General features: G+C 35.1%; 1 protein-coding gene across 2 annotated transcripts in view; it reads left to right on the top strand.

Moving 5' to 3' along the window:
- Positions 1-22,532, top strand: part of SMC6 (structural maintenance of chromosomes 6) — a 79,925-nt gene that overhangs the window by 14,303 nt on the left and 43,090 nt on the right. For both annotated transcript variants that reach the window (XM_012755433.3, XM_012755436.3), the window contains exons 5-13: positions 7,585-7,721; positions 8,653-8,714; positions 11,724-11,804; positions 13,909-14,010; positions 18,210-18,329; positions 18,454-18,552; positions 21,550-21,696; positions 21,973-22,058; positions 22,232-22,396. In XM_012755433.3, coding sequence (XP_012610887.1) covers positions 7,585-7,721; positions 8,653-8,714; positions 11,724-11,804; positions 13,909-14,010; positions 18,210-18,329; positions 18,454-18,552; positions 21,550-21,696; positions 21,973-22,058; positions 22,232-22,396 — 999 coding nt within the window. The remainder of the gene's footprint in view (positions 1-7,584; positions 7,722-8,652; positions 8,715-11,723; positions 11,805-13,908; positions 14,011-18,209; positions 18,330-18,453; positions 18,553-21,549; positions 21,697-21,972; positions 22,059-22,231; positions 22,397-22,532) is intronic.

Genomic DNA, 22,532 nt, shown 5'->3' with positions numbered 1-22,532 from the left:
CTGCACAAAATTGCTGTTTTCAGCTAAGAATTCCAAAAATTTCTGACTCTTTACCCCGGTGGGCTGAGTTTGATTTGAGGACCACAATCACAAGTTTATTTGTGGTCCCTCTGAACCCTTGATGAATGGTCATATCACTACTCTTTGGTTTTACATTTATATTTCTTTGCATCAAATTGTCATAGGTTGCCTTCACATAGCTCTATATTGTTTTTGAAGGAAATTTTTTTTATTGGCAGTACACAAAATATAGTGGCTTGAGGTCAAGACCATTTTTTTAAAATTTCAGAATATTACAGAGGTACAAATGTTTTGGTTACATGGATTACTTTTGTGCTGCTTGAGTCAAAGTTGTAAGTGTGCCCATCACCCAGATAGTGTACATTGTACCCGTTAGGTATGATTTCACCTATTCCTTTCTCTCCCTTTCCACTTGCATGATTTCCATTGAGTTTTACTTCCATCTGTGCACATGAATGCTGATCAGTTAGTTCCAATTTAATAGCAAGTACATTTGGTGTTTGTTTTTCCATTCTTATGACACTTCACTTAGGAATATGGTCTCCAGTTCCATCCAGATTGTTGTAAAAGATGGTAATTTTTTTATGTCTGGGTAGTACTTCATGGTATACATATACTACATTTTATTAATTCACTCATGAATTGACAGGCACTTGGGTTGATTCCGTATTGTTGCAATTGTGAATTGTATTGCAATAAACATTCTAATGCAAGTGTCTTTTTGATAAAATGACTTTTTTCCTTTGGATAAATACCTAGTAGTGGGATTGCTGGATCAAATGGTAGGTCAATTTTTAGTTCTTTGTGGAACCTTCATACTATTTTCCAAAGAGGCTGCACTAGTTTGCAGTCCTACTAAGAGTATAATGAGTGTTTCTTTCCTCATCCACACCAGTATCTGTTGTTTTGGGACTTTTTGATAAATGTCATTCTTACTGGGGTTATGTAATATTTCATTGTGGTTTTGAGTTGCATTTCTCTGATGATTAGTGATACTGAGCATTTTTTATGTTTATTGGCCATTAGTCTATCTTCTTTTGAAAAGCTTCTGTTAATATCTTTTGCTCACTTTTTAATGGGGATGTTTGATTTTTTCTTGATGATTTGCTTGAGTTCTTTTTAGATTCTGGTTATTAGCCCTTTATTGGATATATAGCATGCAAATATTTTCTCCCATTCTGTAGATTGTCTGTTTGCTCTGTTGATTATTTCCTTGGCTGTGCAGAAGCATTTTAAATTTAATCAAGTCCCGTTTATTTGCTTTTGTTGTTGGTGTGATTGCCCCTGGGGTCTTCTTCATAAATTCTTTGTCTAGGCTGATACCTTGAAGAGTTTTTCCAACATTTTCTTCTATAATTCTTAAGGTTTCGTGTGTTAGGTTTAGGTCTGTTATCCATCTTGAAATAATTTTTGTGAGTGGTGAGAGATATGGATCCTGTTTCAATCTTCTGCATGTGGCTGTCCAATTTTCCCAGCATCATTTATTGAGTAGGGATTCTTTTCTCCAGTGTATATTGCTGTCTACTTTGTCAAAGATCAGATGGCAGTATGTGGATGGGTTTATATCTAGGTTCTCTATTCTGTTCCACGGTTACAGTAGCCTTGTAGCATAGTGTAAAGTGTGTGGTAAAGTGATGCCTCCAGATTTATTCCTTTTGCTTAAGATTGCTTGGCTATTCAGGCTCTTTTCTGGTTTCAAATGAAGTGTAGAATTATTTTTTCTAGATCTGCAAAAAATGACAATATTTTGATGAGGATTGCATTGAATCTGTAAATCACTTTGGGTAGTATGGACATTTTTACAATATTGATTCTGCCAATCCATGAGCATGATATGTTTTCTCATTTGTTTACATAATCTACAATTTCCTTCCTTAGTGATTCATTCTTCTCTTTGTAGAGATCTTTCTCTCCTTAAATATATGCCTAGGTATTTTATTTTCTTTGTAGCTCTTGTGAAAGATATTGAGTATTTGATTTGATATTTGTTGTCCACTTTGCATCATCTAGGACTTATTGCCTTTTGCCCACTAGCAGCTCTCTCTTTAGACTTATCTCTTTATTTTTCATCCTGCCCCAGATACCTCTGAAAGGGTCCTTGTTTTTCATACCAACTGAATGTCCCAAACTCTGTCATACATCTCCCAGTGTGAGGCTTTTCCCACTGCTCATTCTATTACACACCCAGGGCCCAGAACTTTTGAAACATTCGTAATTGATACTGATGTCTTTTTTCTCCTGTAATACACTTTCCCTCTGCTCAGTGTTTTATCCATTTAACTTCTCCCTATTTTATTACTAAAAAATAGAACAGGGATAGAATACCAATCAGGCCTACAGGCTTCTTATGTATTGCACAGAAGCCTTAGGAATCTTAACCTTAAGCCAAGATTCCAAATTGCCTCAGGAGAAGGGGAAAAGATACACAGAAAATCATTTCCCATGCTCTGTGGCCTTGGAAAAGAACTATTTGATAACAATTCTCCACCAGAGTTTGTGTCCACTTGTCTGGGCCCCAGCCCAGCAAGGTTTTCTTCCCACCCCCAAAGAAAATTATGTCTAAAGTAAAAACTTAGTTGTTTTAACTCTTTTAAGGTGATGGTCTCAGCTGTATTTCAGTTCATTATACTTAATTATTTGTTTCTTTGTTGTCCAATCACCTAATCTACTTGGCCAGATAACACATGGATCTTTCAAATGTAAGCTTCAGAAGGAAATTATTCTTTATGTACCATTAAATGTTTTCTGTCTCAGTTAAATACTTTTTATATTCTTGCATTTGAGTATTTAGACCAAAGTAGAAACTTCTTTTGGAGACCTGTCCTCTGAATACTGGGGGGGGGGGGGGGGGGGGGGTTGTTGTTTTTTTTTAAAAAAGACTAACACAGATCACTGACTTTTAAGGAAATGACTGCCTGTAGAAGGGAACATTGATATGTTTTAAAATGGTTAATAACAGGTTAAAAATTCTAATCTGAGCTCAGTCTCGTTTTTATTGGCCTTTTCTAAAAAAGTAGTTAAAAGCAGAGATTTTCCAAATCCATTACTATTCTGCTTATCATCCTCTCCCTTATTTAAAACATTTGGTATGTATAAAATTTGCCTTGTTTTATAGTCTCTGATTCTGTCATCACTTTTTCACAGAATCGGCTCATTGAGATTTTCAGTTCTGTTCTTATTCTATTTCACTTGTAAAATCCATGCAGCCATCCTACTTTAGGATGACTGGCAATCTGGCAGAAGTTCGAGGTAGTCCTAAGGACTCTCCTTCCTTTCCCTATCTCAGACATTACACTCTCCATTTGTTACACCTGGGTTGTGGGCTATGGGCTGTGGGCTTCCTGGCTTGGGGTGTTTTAGCTCTCCTTACAGATGCTTACCTAGAGTGGTTAAGAGAAGCCTGAGGACTGTGCCTGAGACACTTTGCCTGGGGCCCAGCCCTGTGGTTATCCACCAGTCTTTTGCAATGGCACGGGGACAGTAAATGAATTCTCCTAATGTATCTCTTCACATGAAAACCTCTCTTAGTGACCCAAGGTCTCATACCTTCTTGCTACTTAGGTTCTCTCTGAACATGTTCAGTTCACTGTTCCCTCTCCTGGCCTTCCTGATACTAACTCTGGTGTGGTGGCCTTGGGGTTTTTGCAGTATTCCTTATTTTTGACATCAGCTATGGCACAAGGGTTATAAAAGGACAAAAACTCACACAACTGTTTTCTGTTCCTGATTTATTTAGTGAAGGATACAGAACCTAATGCATATGAACTGGCTACCCAGAGAAGGAGCAGATATGTCATCTTTTTATGACTTGTTCCTTGGTCCCATCAGTGTGTGCTGCTGCCATTTATCTCTGTGTAGATAGGTTATTCTGGAGTTGAGAAAGAGACCAAATTCTTATTGTGGCACCACTTGTTTGTGTTGTCATTCTGAAAGAGCTCTCACTGATAGTCTTTCTTTTCCCTTAAGAGTCTACTGTAGGCCGGGCGCGGTGGCTCACGCCTGTAATCCTAGCACTCTGGGAGGCCGAGGCGGGCGGATTGCTCAAGGTCGGGAGTTTGAAACCAGCCTGAGCGAGACCCCGTCTCTACTAAAAATAGAAAGAAATTAATTGACCAACTAAAAGTATATATACAAAAAATTAGCCGGGCATGGTGGTGCATGCCTGTAGTCCCAGCTACTCGGGAGGCTGAGGCAGGAGGATCGCTTGAGCCCAGGAGTTTGAGGTTGCTGTGAGCTAGGCTGACGCCACGGCACTCACTCTAGCCTGGGCAACAAAAGTGAGACTCTGTCTCAAAAAAAAAAAAAAGAGTCTACTGTATTACAGACCTTGTGCTCTGTGGCTCTTGACCTGAATTCAGCATCAGCAAAGGCCACACAGCGTAGTGGGGGAGACTGCTGGGCTAGTGCCCAGCTCACTTGTCTCTGTCTCCTTGCACACATTTTTCTTGTTGTTGTTTGTTTTTTGAGCAGTAATTATGAGGCTTTTTAAACAAATGTTAATTTTTAAAGTACTTATCTTATGTTTACTAAATTCATATAGCAGTAGGATACCAGTGCCTCCAAAATTCTCACTGTACTAAAAAAACTCTTATACAAGGAATAGCTAGGAATAAAGATAATAAAGTAGCCGGGCGTGGTGGCTCACGCCTGTAATCCTAGCTCTTGGGAGGCCGAGGCGGGCGGATTGCTCAAGGTCAGGAGTTCAAAACCAGCCTGAGCAAGAGCGAGACCCCGTCTCTACTATAAATAGAAAGAAATTAATTGGCCAACTGATATATATATAAAAAAAAAATAAGCCGGGCATGGTGGCGCTTGCCTGTAGTCCCAGCTACTCGGGAGGCGGAGGCTGAGGCAGAAGGATCGCTCGAGCCCAGGAGTTTGAGGTTGCTGTGAGCTAGGCTGACGCCATGGCACTCACTCTAGCCTGGACAACAAAGCGAGACTCTGTCTCAAAAAAAAAAAAAAAAAAAGATAATAAAGTAGGTGCTTGTGAATCAAGAGAGATATTGGATAATTCAGAGAGCAAATATATGTTGTAATTTGTAAATACTTTCATGATGTACTTTAATATGAGGTAATCATACTGGTTAATGAAATACAATATTTGTTTGCTTCATATTACAAGGCTAGCTGTCCTTCCCCTGTCATACTTTAGGTAATGGTTCTCAACCTTGACTGTTCATTAGAATCAACCTGGGAAGCTTTTTAAAAATCCTTTGTACAATTTTTCAGGAATATATCTGTCTTAATTAGGTAATTTTGTTAAAAAAACAAAAACAAAACACCACCACTAATCCACTCAAGGTAGTTCTAGAAAAGGATATCACAAAGATGCAGGAATCAAATATATATCTTGGAAACTGCAGGGAAAATGCAGCTGGGTCCCTGAGGTAGCGGTCCTAGTCCTTTTTGGTAACAGGAGCCAGTTTCATGGAAGACAATTTTTCCATGGCCTGGAGGTGGGGTGGGGGAGTGTCATGGGTGGGGGCCCTGGTTCAAAGCTCAGGCAATGATGCACAGCCCATTTCCTAACAGGTCATGGACCCATACTGGGCCGTGGCCCAAAAGTTGGGGATCACAGCCCTGAGGGACCAGACTGAGACCCCACAGGAACCAAGTATCTTCTGTCTCTGGGGCTATCTTCTTTACATCTCTGGCTATCTCTGTGTGTCTTTGTCTCTTGGCCACTGTCTCTCTTTTCCTTTGGTCTGATCTGTAACTCTTCGTCTATACCACCTCCCTACCCTCCTAACTTAATTGATTGTACTTCTGTGTGTACCCTCTCTTCTCTCCTATCTCTTCTTATGACAAGTGTACAGGTGAGTGTGTTTTTCTCTCTCATTGTCTCTGGAATAAGTATATTTTCTTATATTTCAGCTAAGTATCACTCTATGTGTCTTTGTGTGTGCAGGAACTTATGTCTTACTATCTTAGTCTGTGAGTATGTGTATATAAGGAAATGATCTTGTAGTCTCTGTGTCTCTGATTCACTGCCAGTATCTGTAGGGTATGTGTCTCTTTCTGTCAGTCTATCTAGGTGGTTTCCCAAGAGCTTGTCTGTTCTGTGCTCCTGGCTTCTCTCTGCAGACTTTCAGATTTTTCATCTGAGTATAATGCCTTAAATTGTTTTCTCTAGTTCCAGAGACCTCATAACTTTGTAGTTGTAAGGAATCTCCATCCTTAATGAAACAAGGGTGTCATGTCTTAATTGGAATTTTTTTTAAAACTTTTACTTTGAAATAATTTTAGGTTTACAAAAGTGTTATAAAAATAATGCAGAGTTTCTTATATATTCCTCACCTAATTTTCCTTAATGTAGATATTTTACATATCTACATTATCTATCTTAGTTTGAACTTTCAAAGAAGAGAATCTGATTTCTCAGTACAGAGCTTTATATGTAGCTCAATCCCAGGAGGCTGGGATGGGGACTGATACAATTGCTAATACCTTTCTTTCTCTAGGGTACTTGCAAAGAAGAGATGGGGGAGCCCAAGCGGTGCAAACACTTTAAAGTGTCTGCTATCATGCCAATAGTTTATAGTGAAATTCATCTTGAGTATTTTTTCCTACATTTTCTGCAAATAGGAATGGTTAGGGAGTATTACTACAGATGCATAAAAATAAGTTTGTTCTGCTGAAGCTTTCATTTAATTACCAGTTAAAACAGTTTTGCAACAGAGGACTCTAGGATTTTGGCAGATACTCATATGAACCAGAGAAAATAAAAAAATGTCTGCTTTTATATATAAGGAAATTATAAGTATGTATTTATTAATGTCCTTCATCAATAACTTTTTTATATTTCTACCAAGTCTTATTTTAACAGAAGTTGGAATACACAAAGATTGATTTTTTTCCCCCCTGTATCTTAAAATAGGCATGGCTATAAGCGTCTAAAACATCTTTAAAACTTGAAAAACTATAATGGAAGCTATCAGGCAGATTTATACTCTTAATATTTTATATGTGCATTTAGCTGAATTATATATTTTGAAATAATTCTTAATGCCAATAAAGCTTTAAGAATTTTTGGACTTTAGTTTATATTTCTTGATATCAGAAACTTTTATTTTTTATTGCCAAGCAATTAAAAAATTAAAATTGCCTCCCTTAATTCTAATTTTCTTAGAAAATGTTGTTACTTTACCTAATGCTTACTTCATCATTCTTAAAGGCCTATTGTCAGCATGCTGCTTTATTATGTAATTCACAGTATTCAGCCAATATAATGTTGATTATATTATAGGAAAATGTATAACTTATCTGTATGACTTGAAACATCCAAAACTTAATAGTTTTTGTGCAAATGTACTATTTCTATTAGGGATAAAATAGTCAATTATTTTTTATGAAGTTTCACTTATTTATCAACTTTATTTTTCTGTTAGGCATGATATCTTTGACATTATTCTGTGGTAGACTATCAGCCATAAGCTGGTGATATAAAGCTAATATTCAAATAAATTAGCCAAATTATTTGATGGTTTTGAAAATTCTGGTAACCTATCATTATAATTGCACTGTACTTTCATGTGACTTAGCTTACCCTCATTGTTTTAGCTCAGCAGATATCTCAATAACATTAAGGAACAGAGGAGATGATGCCTTTAAAGCAAATGTATATGGCGACTCTATAGTTGTGCAACAACACATCAGCATGGATGGAAGTCGATCTTATAAACTAAAAAGTGAAACAGGTTTGTTGTGATTTTCTTTTTATTTCTTATAAAATATTAGTAAATACTCATTTAAAAATAGTTGGTAGGTGACCATGCTTATATTAATTAAAAAGGCACTTCTTGTCTCTTGAAACCTTTTTCTTGTAACATGATTGGTGGTTGTATTATGTGTGTATGTATAGATACATGCATATGTTACATATAGTTGTTTTAGCACTGGACATTCCAGCAACAAAACCATGATTAGCAGAATTTGGGTCAGTTTGAAACAGGCCATGCCATTTTGTTCTGGCTTACAGACCTCCTTTCATCCATATAATTTCTATAGGGTGTGGAAAGAAATGGTCAGCAAATGGTAGAAAATGGTGTAAAGGAAGAGGTGAGTGTTTAATTATTGAAAAGAAGAGCCTGGTGCGATGGGTCATGCCTGTAATCCTAGCACTCTAGGAAGCTGAGGCGAGAGGATTGCTTGAGGCCAGGAGTTTGGGACCAACATGAGCTACAGCAAGACCCCATCTGTATAAAAAATAGAAAAAAATTAACCAGGTGTGATGGCATGCTCCTGTAGTCCTAGCTACTCAGGTGGCTGAGGCAGGAGAATTCCTTGAGCCTAGGAGTTTGAGGTTGCAGTGAGTGAGTTATGATGACGCCACTGCACTCTAGCCTGGGCAACAGAGTGAAACTCTTGTCTCAAAAAAAAGAGATAGATGAGGAGCAAAATGGCAAAATATTTAGCTATAGGAACAAGATAAGCACTATTACCACATTTGGGTACTTTTTCTTCCACTGTATAGTTGTACCGTGTTCATTCAGATTTACACCTATTTAATAGTACCTTTCTGGATGACACAATGAAAGATAATTAATATTTATATGTTTTAAATATACATTTTTTTCTGTATATTGTTCTAGAAACAATCTGGTCATTTCATATGTTTCTCATAACTAGGAAACGTGGTTTCTACTAGGAAAGAAGAACTGATTGCAATTCTTGATCATTTTAACATCCAGGTAATTGCCACATTTGTGTTTCAGATTAATTCATGCAATTGGTTCTTTTTTGGTGTGATTTCACCTGCAGTGTAGAAAAAATTGTAATGGCCTCATGTTAGTAAATTGACTTCAGGAAGAATATGGATAACTGTTATTAATGAAGTTCTTTAAAGCTTATTAATTCAACACAAATTGTCAATACATAATATAACACCTTTAATTTGATGCAGCAGTCAAGAACATCTAGTTTATACTGGTATGTGTTAAAATTTTTGTTAATAAGGCTGTAAAGCTTCTTTGCTTCTTACTATCCTAGGTAAAATAGTATCATTGTTCTCTAAGTTCAGTTGCTAAATTCTTGAAGAAAGAAAATTTATTTTAGAAAGATAAAGCAAGGCTTGAGTCTTTTCTGCTAAGATTTGACAGAATTAATTAGAAATAGGGCACATATAATCCTATTAATATTAGCACTGGAATTGTCATTAGAGCTCACCTGATCAGGCCCTTTATTTTGCAGATAAGAAACAGCGAGCCAGAAAAAATAAAATTTGTCCTTACAGTTGTCTAGGTGTGGTCGTTGGCAGAGCCTAGATTGAGCATCTGTGTTTCATATGAATGCTCTATCCATTGTACCATACTGCTTTGTTCCAGAACTAGAACACCAAGACTAGTTACCAAAGAGAAAGAACAATTAGGAGACCAGGTCTCTTTCCCAGTTTGGTTTAGAACAAAGCTGTCCAGAATGTCTTTCTGTGATGGTAGAAATGTTCTATATTCACGCTATCTAGTGGTAACTACTAGCCACACGTGGCTGTTGACCACTTGAAATGTGTGACTGAGAAATTGAATTTTTTAATTGTATTTAATTTTACTTAAGTCAAAAAAGCCATATATGACAAGTGGTATTGCATGTCAGATAGCCAAGTTTAGGAAAAATAATTATTAAAATATGGAGAAAAGCAGATACAGCAAATAATTTCAGACTAGCATGCTGAATTCCAGACAATTTGTTAGAATCAGGAAAGCCAAAAGTTAAGTTTATGGAATCATAGGTGTTGGGAGCATATTGAAGAGGATCCACTATGGTTATCACCCTCTGTACTTGACCTATGTAGAATCTCTACCAGGTATTCCTGTAGCTAGTCATAGGGACATCACCTCTCCCAGAGGCTTCTTACTCCTGGTATTTATGGGAAAGTTGAATAAAGCCTGTTTCTCTAAGCTCCCACTTCCTCAGCAAATGTAAAACATGTTTATACTGTATTGAAATATTTGAAGATTATTAAACTCCTTTAGTCCTTTTGTTGCATGCTTTAGTTAACCCATAATGAAAGATACAGGTGCATTGATTAAAATACAGAAGGTCTAGAGCTGTGTTGTTCAGTAGCCCCAGGTAGATATTGAGCATTTGAAATGTGGGTAATTCAAATTGAGATGTGTTGTAATGTGAAATACACACCAGATTTTGAAGATTTAATACAAAGGTATAAAACCCACATATAAAAATATCTAGGAAATAATGAATTAAAAATATATTATTAATTTTACCTGTTTAGTTTTATTAATATATTTTTAATGTGGCTACTAGAAAATTTAAAATTGTTTGTGACTTCTATCGTATTTCTGTTGGACAGTGTTGATCTAGAATAACCAAGAGGGAGAAGAATATTTAATGTCTTTAAGTACTGATTATGTTTGTCTCCTGTGCCTCCTCCCTTTCTTATTCTTTTTCTGAAGTTTTTTTGTGCTTGGTTTTTGCTTTTTCCAGGGTCCTGATAGTTAAAGCTACAAGATTCTTAAATAATCCCCAAAGTAATATAGAAACTAGAAACCCCATTTCAGAAACAGTCAAAAGGGTATAAGAGAAAAGAATATAAACTTTGGTGAAGCTATGTGTCCAGTGTTGGTAGTAAGATAACTGCCATGTCACTGCATTAGGTCTTTTAAGATGTCAGATGCAGTGTGAAATTAAGATCCAGGGAAACTTTGTAAAAATATGTGACAGTTGGAGTCTGGTATATCTATGAAATAAGAAATACGTCACATGTCATGATTTTTATAAGTACATAAATATGTTTTGTTATCTTAGAGGAGAGGGCCCAACATTCTACTTAAAAGGAATGTTGTTACCATTGGTATACCAAGTTATGTAATCTGTATTTTTAGAAGGTAAAAATGAAGTGTTTAAAGGTTTTTTTTTTTCATGTATCTATAACTTATGAATAAGATTATTTTTAACACATTTATTGATTTGTTAATACCAAAGATGTAATTGCATAATGACCTTGTATGTTTCTGAAACAAGTTATTTTTTTAAATACTTTTCCAAGTGTACTTTGATAGTCTTATTAGCAAAGGTAGTTTCATTCAAGCAGTGGCTTACTTAAATGACTCTACTTCCAAAAGATAGAAGTGACTTCATTATTTCCATTTGTTTTACAATGTCCTCATGAAAGAGTAAAACACATGGGAAATCTGAGGAACTTCTGTAAGAAAAATAAACAATACTTTTTATCATAATTTTGATTAGGAATAATTGAGTTGGACTTTCTGTGTTTAATTGAAGAAACTAATTGACTTGCTCAAGGCTACTTGGGAGGTTGGGAATAGAGCCCAAACAAGAACCTAGGATAGTTAATTTCCATGCTAGAACTATTTCTGCTCTGTTGTCCTATGATTAACCAGTGGCATAAGAGTTGATAATCTATAAAACAGGTAGAAGATGTGAAAAACTTTCTAATAAAAATACTTCTTCAGCAGGTCTTGTGCTTGTTCCTTCATGTAATGGTAGAATATTGAATTTTGACGATAGTATTTATTTTGATATAATGAAAATTTGAAACATTTTTCCCTGCATTAAAAATTTTTAACATTTTTTTCTTTATATTTTTACTCCAACTCTATAACCTTTGGCTAGTACTTAGCCGCCTTCTTGGCAGCATAGGTCAATTGTAATGTATATTTCAGTTATATTTATCTTTAAAGCATTAAAATAAAATATTCAAAAATACTTTTGGTTTATTTCAGGTGGATAATCCAGTTTCTGTTTTAACACAAGAGATGAGCAAGCAGTTCTTACAGTCCAAAAATGAGGGAGACAAATACAAAGTAAGGGGCACCAAAATAAATATAAATCTACCCCAAAAGAATACATTTAGATATATTTCTTGCTTACATGATAGAAACTGAATTTTGTTTTGTTTTTTTCTTAAAGCCACCTGTTTAAAGTAAAGTTGTAGGACTAGATTAGGAATTGTTAAATAAAATGGGAGTGTAGTTTTGGTAAATCCTTGTTTTCACTTTTTGGCTTTTAATTCTTAATCTTTAAGGAAATACAAGGTAACAGTTGGCCATAATATGTAATAATTTGTAAACATTAAACTATTTAAAATTTTAAAAGCTAACAAAATATTTGACTACTACTAAACTGTCTGTGTAGCCTTTTGAATGAGTTTTGGTATTTCCTATTCTAAAACTTTAAGATGCACTCAAATCAAAGCTGTAAGTGTTTTTAGTCATTTTTACTTAAAGAATTGAAGAATTAGGCCGGGCTTGGTGGCTCACGCCTGTAATCCTAGCACTCTGGGAGGCCGAGGCAGGCAGATTGCTCGAGGTCAGGAGTTTGAAACCAACCTGAGCAAGAGCAAGACCCCGTCTCTACTATAAATAGAAAGAAATTAATTGGCCAACTAATATATATAGAAAAAATTAGCCGGGCATGGTGGTGCATGCCTGTAGTCCCAGCTACTTGGGAGGCTGAGGCAGCAGGATTGCTTGAGCCCAGGAGTTTAAGGTTGCTGTGAGCTAGGCTGACACCATGGCACTAACTCTAACTCTGGGCAACAAAGCGAGAGACTCTGTCTCAAAAAAAAAAAAAAAAAGAATTGAAGAATTAGTAAAAATGAGCTTTCAAAATAGTATTTTCTTTCATGGAGTTTTAAGAGCTTTTGCAAATGTGAGCATAGCAGTTTAGTAAATTTGAGTGTGAAATATTAGGTCATTAAATATGAAATGTCTGATTTTGAAGCAAAAGTTTAGTTTATTATATCTCAAAGAAGAAGCAGTACAATTAATCAAAGTATGCACCTAAACTAGCGACACAGTTTTGCCATGTTTTTTTTTCACTCTATGTGAGAATTTAATTTGCTTATGAAGACGAAAACATAAATAAGAACAAATAAAGCTTGTCACATTATACAAACTGTATTTTAAAATGGATATTTTTGTTTTCCTCTCACCTGGAGTTTTTCTCTGTTTTTTTTTTTTTTCATTTCATCATATTATGGGGATACAAATATTGTTAAAGTTGCATATATTGCCCTTGCCACCCATCCCCCCCATGCTCATGTCAGAGCTTCATGTGTGTCCATCCTCCAGGTGGTGCGCATCGCACTCATTATGTAAGTAGACATCCATCCTCACCTCCCCCCTCCCACTTGCCCACCACCCAATAAAGGTTTTTTTTTTGTTTTTTTTTTGACATTTTGGTTACATTTTATAACAGTTTTACCATCTTAATGGTAGCTTGTTTATACTAGCAGTGAAAAAGCCTGGAGAGCCAGTGGCGATGAAAAAGGCATTTTCCATAGGCTGTTGAGAATTGAATATTTTTCCTTGCAAGAAGTAGTACAAAGCCTGGAGGAAGGAGTGGTATCCTGTTGGTGCAATATCTGGTGAATACGGTGGATAACAGAGAGTTTCCAAGTCCAGCCTCTGTAGTTTGAGCAGTGTTGTTTTGCAACATGTGGCTGAACATTGCCTTGCAAGAGTTCATTAGCCACATCTTTCCCAAACGTTTTGATGATATTTCAAGCTATCTGCTCTGCATTGGATACACGACGGAACTCATATTAAAAAATAACAAGAATTCTTTACTTATCCATGGTTTCACAAAAATTGCTCTTAAAAAAATGTGAAAGATAATCATAAGCCAAAAATGTACATTTGAAAGACTGAGGATATCTTTACAATAGGGGAAAAAAACCAAGAAGTGTCAAAGCAACTGTCAAACTTAGTACTTAAGGAAATCAGATGTTTCATACTTAATGACCTAATAAGATGTGTTCTTTTGTGTTTATGTGTACTTGCTTATGTTTTAAATAGCTTTTTACATAATTGGTCTGAAAGTTTTCAGAGACCAAATTTTTCCTTTTCTTTTTCACAGTTCCATGAAAGTTTACAGTTCCTAATTGTGTTTTTCTTGTTGATATAGTTCTTCATGAAAGCAACTCAACTTGAACAAATGAAGGAGGATTATTCATATATTATGGAAACAAAAGAAAGAACAAAGGAGCAGATAAATCAAGGAGAAGAGGTTTGTAAACAGTTAATATAAATCTTTTTGAGATCAACCAAATTTCCTATAATACTTAAATGATATTGTAAAATTATGTATCTGTATATTTATATAAAAATAATAATATTTTTATAGCACTCTATGAAGTATATGAAGTGTGGTCTTTATATTCAGGGTATTAACCTTTACTTTTTTGCTTTGTAATAATGGGTATGAACATGACTTACTTCCTGTATTAGACTATAAGCTGAAAGACAGAGAAGCATCTTATGTACTTATCCCTTGATGTATGACTAATTGGTTCTATAATAGGTCTTACTAACTCTCACTATAAGCAGTTTAAAATCTATAACATTTCGTGGGGGGGGGGAAATGGGCATTTATTGAAACCTTAAAATCTGTACCCCCATAATATGCCGAAATAAAAAAAAAAAATCTATAACATTTCTTTTGCTGGGATAATAAGCATAAGACTCATACTGATAGTAAACATAATATGCATTTATAATTACGTTTGCAATTATAAATTATAGAGGTGACTCTTTCCTTACACTGATAAAATGTTAACATTCCTTAAGCAACTGATAGCTTAGTAGCAGCTGTCACATCATGTTATTAGCTTGGCAGCTGTACAAATTTGCTTGAATTTTAAATCACTCATGCTGACCATGACTTATTTAAATTTGTTTTTACATGTGCTATATTTTGTTCTTATACCATCTCCTTCAAATTCCTGATGATCCAAACTTTTATCTGATAATCAGAGACTTCAGAGTCACAAGGATTACATTACAGCTATTTATCCAGTACATTAAGTCCCACTAATGATTCCAAATCTTTTTCTTTTGGTAGTCAGTTTTATACAACAGAGTGAGCTTTCATCAGCTTTTTAGCTTATCCTTTTGAGGTTGAATTGTATTAATAATTGACTGAAGTCAAACTCATTAGGTGTTATACTGAACTTTTTACTTCAAATTTTTGAGGAATACTTGTTGTAAATTAGGTCTATAATTGTGTGGTTCATTAGATGAAAACTCAAAAATCAGGAATGAGTATATTTTTATTCCCCACATCATCCTTTCAAGCCTGGATTACATGGTGGTTTGCAAGGAGCTACTATAAACGACAGAATTAATACAGTACACTTTTTTGGAATTTCAGTGTTATTATTGGGGAAAGAGGAAGTATTTGCATATTTAAACAAGTCATACATAGTTTGTTTCATTTATTATTTTAAAAATAATAAATAGGGACTTTGAAGAAATTTGTTTGCTTCAGACCTCTTGGGGTTAAGCACACACTTTCTCCATGGTATACTTTGTCTTAAACAATTAAAAATATTTTGATTATGAAGTTTAAGAAGCATTTCCCTATATTGTGTAGAATTCCTGATACTTCATATATACTTAATAAGAACTTTTTTCCTAATTGATTAAATGCCTTATATTCTCAAAATAAACTCTGAGTTTGAATAATTAAATCTTTAAGAAATAGTTATGTGAAGATTAGAAACTAGAAGTCATTCCGACAACAAATAGTAAATTCCTACCATATACCTGCCAGCATTTGCTTTGGCCATTGGGCATATACTGACAAATAAATAACAAGATTCTTGGGATTATGGACGTAATTAGCAGGAAAATAATTTGGTAAATAATTTGAGTATGGTGAGTACTACTAAAGTAGTTGTAGACTAGGTTTGTACAAAAGCACTTAGGATACTAGTAGTAGGAGGTGGGGGAGTTAACAACAGGGAGAAGTTATTAAAGAAGTGATATCTAAGATGAGAACTGAAAGATGAATAATACCAGGTAAAGGATGGTAAGAATAAGGAAAGGTGCTCCAAGAAATAGCATGGTTTGGCTGGGCATGGTGGCTCACACCTGTAATCCTATCACTCTGGGAGGCTGAGGCAGGGGGATTGCTTGAGCTCAGGAGTTTGAGACCAGCCTGAGCAAGAGCGAGACACCGTCTCTACTATAAATAGAAAGAAAATTAGCCAAACAACTAAAATAGAAAGAATTAGCCAGGCATGGTGGTGTATGCCTGTAGTCCCAGCTGAGGCAGGAGGATCACTTGAGCCCAGGATTATGACGTTGCTGTGAGCTAGGTTGACGCCATGAGACTCTAGCCCAGGCTACAGAGTGAGACTCTGTCTAAAAAAAAGAAAAGAAATAGCATGGCTGAAGTCTCAAGGGCAAGAAAGCATGTAGCTCCTTTAAAAAAAAACTGGAAGAATTCCAGATTTGCTACAGTGAAGAATACAAGAGTGACAGATGAGAGGCCAGACTATGGAAGACCTTGTAAAACTTAATGGCAGTAGAAGATATGAAAGTGGATGACTTCATTAATTGGGAATTGAAGTTAAATAGATTATTCTGCTGTAAAAGAGAGTGAACTGCTGTAAGGAAAGAACAGATGTAGAGAGATTAGTAAGGAAAACGTTATCATTGTCCAGAGAAATGATGATGACATAAGTTAGTGTATTGGTAGTAGTAGCGGAGAGAAGAACTTTGAAATGATCTGGACAGATGTTGTAGGGGACATGGAGGGATAAAGTTAAGACAGAGGCATCAAGGGTGGCCTAAGACCTCCAGAGTAATGACCTCAGCAGTAGAGTAAGTTTATTGAGATAGGAAGCATGGTGAGAGGAGCCGGTTTGGTTTTATTTCGTTTCTTTTCTTTCTTTCTTTTTTTTTTTTTAAAGAAATATGAATTCCATTTGAACACATTAATTTTAAGGTGCTTTTAAAGCATCCAAGTGGAAATGTCAAGGGGGAAGAAATATGAGTTAGGCATACAGAAGTCAATTCTGGCCTTAGTGAAAATTTGGGAGTCATCAGTATATTATTAGTATCTGAGCTGTAATTGCTGAGAGGAAGACGAAAAGAGGGCCTAGGCCTGAACCGTTAGAAATTCTCATGGAAGCTATAAGAAGCCAAGGGAAGACAGAATTTGAGAAGGAACAAGTCAGGACTGTGAGATGTACTGTGGTCAAGCACTATAAGAATTGACAAAACTCATTGTATTTAGTGACATAGATGACTATGGCAAAATGGGTGCAAACAGAAGCCAGATTTGTGGACTGAAAACTGAGGAAATGGAGAAGATAGGAATAATTTTCATGAAACTTGGATGGAAAGGGAAGAAAAGTTTTAGAGGAGGAAGGGGTGCCTGGGGGATGGGTAGTAGTGGTTTTATTTGAAAGTTGAAATGATAAGCAAGTAGAGATGAACATGGTAATGGGAAAGAATTAAGAGGGTGAAGTGGAAACAAAGATAAAAAGATGGTTGGAAAATAAGTGGATATAGACCTTTGAGAAAGAAGAAGGTGGCATCCAAGATATAGGTAGGGGATGGGAACTAGACTTAAATATTATGAAGCCACCTCTCTTTTGTTGCAGAAGGAAGAGATGACTGCTTTAGATTTGTAGATAAGATTGTTGGAGGTTGGAGGGAGTTTCTTTCTGACGGCTTCTAAATTCTCTGAAGCTGGAGATAGAAAATGAATGAGGGAATAAGGTGGTGTGTGTATGAGGTTTGGAGAGTGGTATTGGATTGAAATAATCCTGGAGAATGGTAAAGTAAATTGTATGGGGAAACGAAGTAAGATCTATAGTGTTAAGGCCCTAGTTAAATATGATAACTTTGAGTGAAGAGGAGAGGCTATCTACCTAAGTATACAGAATATGATGTCTAAAGGCCACTTCAGAAGCTGTTCTAATGTCATGATACTTAATATTTGATGATTTTATTTATTAATTATTAGAAGAGAACTTAGAAAAATTATAACTTGTTTGACTTTTAGAAATATATTCCTTGTGATCCTTCAATTTTCTTTGGAATGTGTACTTACTGTACTTTGTCTGGAAGAACAGACCAGTGTGTTTATCAGATATGGAATAAAGAGGGAAAACGGGACAGCGAGTTTTGGCATTTATCTGTACTTGTATGGCCTTGAACCTTTAATTCCTTTGCTTTTCTTCATCTGATGAAATGGCCAACATTTTTAGAGTGCAGAAATTAGCAAAATTATTGTACTTACTAAAAGTGTACCAAAGAGCCAAAAATATTTTTATTTCCCCTTTAAAGAAGTCATTTCCTAACAAATCTTTATGGAGTATTTGTTTAGGCATTGTTTTGATAAGAAACACATTTGCAAAATGTCTTTTTTTAATGTTAATAAGAAATATATCCTTTCTTTTTTTCTTTTTTAAGCGGCTTACTGAACTAAAGCGCCAGTGTTTGGAGAAAGAGGAACGTTTTCAAAGTATTGCTGGTTTAAGTACAATGAAGACTAATTTAGAGTACTTGAAACATGAAATGGCTTGGGCAGTGGTAATTTTCACTTAATTACTTGTTCACATATATTTGTGATATATAGAATATATTTCATCTCATCAGTGATTATTCATCTTATTATTCATCTTATCAGTGATTTGCTATATGATTTCTTCTTCAGGTCAATGAAATTGAAAAACAGTTGAATGCTATCAGAGATAATATCAAAATTGGAGAAGAGCGTGCTGCTAGACTTGACAGGAAAATGGAAGAACAGCAGGTAATTATAGTTTTTTAAAGATTTAATAGGTTGAATCCTATGAAATTGCTGATATTAGTCTGTTAACCCACAAAAGTGGCAGTTTCAACCTGTATCTATATCTATATTTGAATTTATTATTGAGGTGAAGCAGAGTTTTTCCAAGGCCTGTTTGGCAACTCTCTCTCCCTTTTTTTTTTTTTCTTTTGAGACAGAGTCTCGCCCTGTCACCCAGGCTAGAGTGCAGTGGCATCATCATAGCTCACTGTAATCTCAAATTCTTGGGTTCGAGTGATCCTCCTGCCTCAGCCTCCGGAGTAGCTGGGACTATAGGTGCTCGCCACTATGCCTGGCTAATTTTTCTATTTTTAGTAGAGATGGGGATCTCATTCTTGTTCAGGCTGGTCTCAAACTCCTAATCTCAAGCAATCGTCCCGTCTTGGCCTCCCAAAGTGCTAGGATTATAGGCATCTGGCCAGCAACTCTCTTTTGAAAATGCTACTACTGTGTTTGGCTATAATAAGCTTGTCTAATGCTAGGGCTGTAGAACTCTCATGATTGTGGACAATGGAATTTTGTTACTGACTAAATACTGGAATGTCAAGCTTTTACTCCTGGATTCATTAAGGAGCTGAAACACAAAAGGACCTGAGAAATAAAAGGGTACTAGGATAATAGTCAGTTGGAATAGCATTAAAGCTAAATATTAGGAAGCATAAGAATTCAGAACTGAAAACAATGCCTAGAGATTGCTAATGGAACTTTCAGGGAACTGAGTTTTAGGGTCCAGAACAAAGATGGCCTGTCAGAGGATTTCATATAGGTGGAACACATGTATGATAAATTGTTAGGTCTGTTAAGGTTAATTTCAATCTGACATCTAAAAACACAGGTAGAAACTACTATGTTTGTCTACAATTTAAGGAAGTTGCAAAAGTCTTCCACATGGGCCTACAGGTACAGTAGAAGTTAGTTGAGTGATAGTTGTGTTAGGAGTTTCCACATGGATTTTTTTACTGGTCAGTAGATCTACTCTTTATACTAGCCTTTATTTTTTAAACAGTTTTATTAAGATACAATTCATATACTGTATAATTAACCCACGTAAAGTGTACAGTTCAGTGGGTTTTTAGTGTATTCACAAGGTTGAGCAGTTACCATGGTGGAGATTCTCATGCTGTCATGCCAGAAGTAGAACTCCTAGCTCCTTCTTTACTCCTCCACCTGCAAATGTACTCAGTGTGTCAGTGTAGCTTACCTCTTAGTATTTTATTCTGCTTTGCTTAGGAATTTCTTTCTGGTCTCCAAGCTTGACTGTGATATAGGAAGTAACATCTTCCCCAGCTTGTTTTTTCCTGTCTGCCTCCAAGATAAACAGCTTTTCCTTTCTCTTTTTAAGGGCTATGACATTAATTATCAAAGGTGAGTATGTAAAAATAGTCAAATGGTGAAGGTAGTACATTTACTTAGTGATCTCTGGGCTGAGTTCTTACTCCCTCTTCAGGTAGTAAATGGAAATTCAATCCTTTCCTACTCTCACCTCAAATTTTTATTTCTGAGAGAATATTATGAAATTTTTGGCAAATATTTTTCTCTTCTCAACCTGATTTTTCAGCTTGTTATTGGAGAAGGCCTTAAATATATTCCTCCTTAGACATTTCCCAGACTAAAATAGAATCCAGACTAAGTAATATATGCTTACCCCTTTTTCAAATGGAAAAAGGAGGATCTTAAGCCTAGGCAATATTTAGTTCTATAGTCATTTTTCTGCAGTTATGCATTTGGGCACTCTGTCGTAAATGGCAAATTTCTGAAGAGTAAGTACTATCTTATTTTATATTTACATTCTTCTCACCATATCTTACATGAAGGCGTTCACATAGCATGTGCTTGGTTATTGCTTGTAGAATGACTATTAAAAGGAAGGTTTCTCAAGAAATAGCATCTAAAGCAAACTTTAAATTTGTGTTAATCTAATTCAAAACTCAAAATATATGAATTATGTTTAGTTTATATAACACCTGGATCCAACTTTAATTTTTATGAAAAATTCATTTTTTTATATATTGTCTTTGTTGTTTTCATGTTACAATGGCAGGGTCAAGTGGCTATGACAGAGACCACATGGAGCACAAAGCCATATACTGTTTAGCTCTTTATAGAAAAAATTTGCCAACTGCTGATCTAAATAGTTTTTATAGTTGTCCCTTGTAATCCATCCCTATTGTCAATGTTCTCATTTTGGTTCCTAATTATTTTTGCTCCATAATATTATATTAACTTCTTAGTGAAATCTTTTCCTTTAATTTTCCCTTCTATCATGTCTTCTGAGTACTTCCCGAGTGACTTGACATGCAGATTTGGTCATATTTTGTCTCCCTTTGTCTAGAGGATTAAGTTGTAAGCCATTCATTATGGAATGCAGGGCCTTTCTACCCCTTCATCTCATCTTCCACCATTATTCTCTTAAGTCCAGCAAAATTGTTAATTTCCAAAATAGATATCAATACCTTTGCACACGTTCTTCCGTCTGTCTCTAATACCCTTGCCTAAATTGTCTCCTGGTATATACTTTGGTTGATCTTTCAACTCTCAGCTTAAATGCTAATTTCTTTTGAAGGTATTGTTGACTTTTTCTGGCAGACCTATGGTTTCTTTCTCTGTGCTACCACAATTATAAATAGATATGCCCTATGTAAGCATTATTGTATACAAACTGTATCATCAGTTTGTGTTATTTCTCTGCTAAATTGTGTCACTCTTCTTTTAATTGTGTTATTTAAAGACAATTATTATTGTGTCTTTGTATTCCCAGAGGATAGCAAATTTGTTGGATAGCTAAATGTGAGTTAAAATTAAATTATATTTTAGTATTTTATATGATTATGTTTGTTTACCTAATGTTGTGAATGAAATTAAATTTATTCTGGGGATGTGAACTATATGTAATTATTTTTAATTTTTCTCTCTTCATTAAAGAAAAATAAAATATACTCCAATACTATCATTTTCTTAAAGGTCAGACTTAATGAAGCAGAAAAAAACTACAAGGATATTCAAGATAAACTAGAAAAGATTAGTCAGGAGACAAATGCCCGAGCACCAGAATGTATGGCATTGAAAGCAGATGTCACTGCTAAGAAAAGGGCCTATAATGAAGCTGAGGTGAGAGAAATTTTCTAATCTGGAATATTAAAAGCTCTGTAGCAAACATAAAGACTGTTCATCTATTTTAAAAGTAAATGTTCTATACCTGTGTTAAAATCTCTTTTGCTTTCAGACTTTAAAAAATGCATTGATTTCAAATGGCCATTTATATATTTTATTTTAAAAATATATTCCTGCACATATTCAGCCTCTGATTTGAAGATTTGTCAAAATTGGACTTGACTGGGATATTTATGTTTTCATTTCACTAAAGCAAGTCTAATTTTTTGTTAGGTTTTGTATAACCGTTCCCTAAATGAATATAAAGCATTAAAGAAAGATGATGAGCAGCTTTGTAAAAGAATTGAAGAACTTAAAAGGTAAGATAGTTACTTTGCAGTTTTCATGACTACTTCATTTTGTAATAAAGTAATCTAGGTGCAATAGAATATTTTCTGTATTATTATTAATGGAATTTTATTACATTGGTTTGTGTTTTTTAAATGTTAGGTTTTTCATTTAACATTTTTCACTTTGGATTATTTACTATTAGTACTGATCAATCTTTGGAACCTGAGCGGTTGGAAAGGCAAAAAAAAATATCTTGGTTAAAAGAGCGAGTAAAAGCCTTACAGGATCAAGAAAATTCAGTCAATCAAGAGATTGAACAGTTTCAGCAAGCCATAGAAAAGGACAAAGAAGAATATACCAGAATTAAGTAAGTTGCAACAATCTTAGAATGATTTTTTTCAGTTAGTTGAACATCATATAGTTTTGCTCTTTATATGAAGAGAAAATTTTTGTTGTTGTTTTCTGTGGATAAAAAAGAATCTTTTAACACATTAACTGCCAGG

The sequence above is a fragment of the Microcebus murinus genome, chromosome 3, assembly GCF_040939455.1.
Source record: "Microcebus murinus isolate Inina chromosome 3, M.murinus_Inina_mat1.0, whole genome shotgun sequence".
In the NCBI taxonomy this organism is placed as follows: domain Eukaryota; kingdom Metazoa; phylum Chordata; class Mammalia; order Primates; family Cheirogaleidae; genus Microcebus; species Microcebus murinus.
The sequence above is the reverse complement of the archived record's forward strand: the minus strand, read 5'-3'. Positions and strand labels throughout refer to the sequence as shown.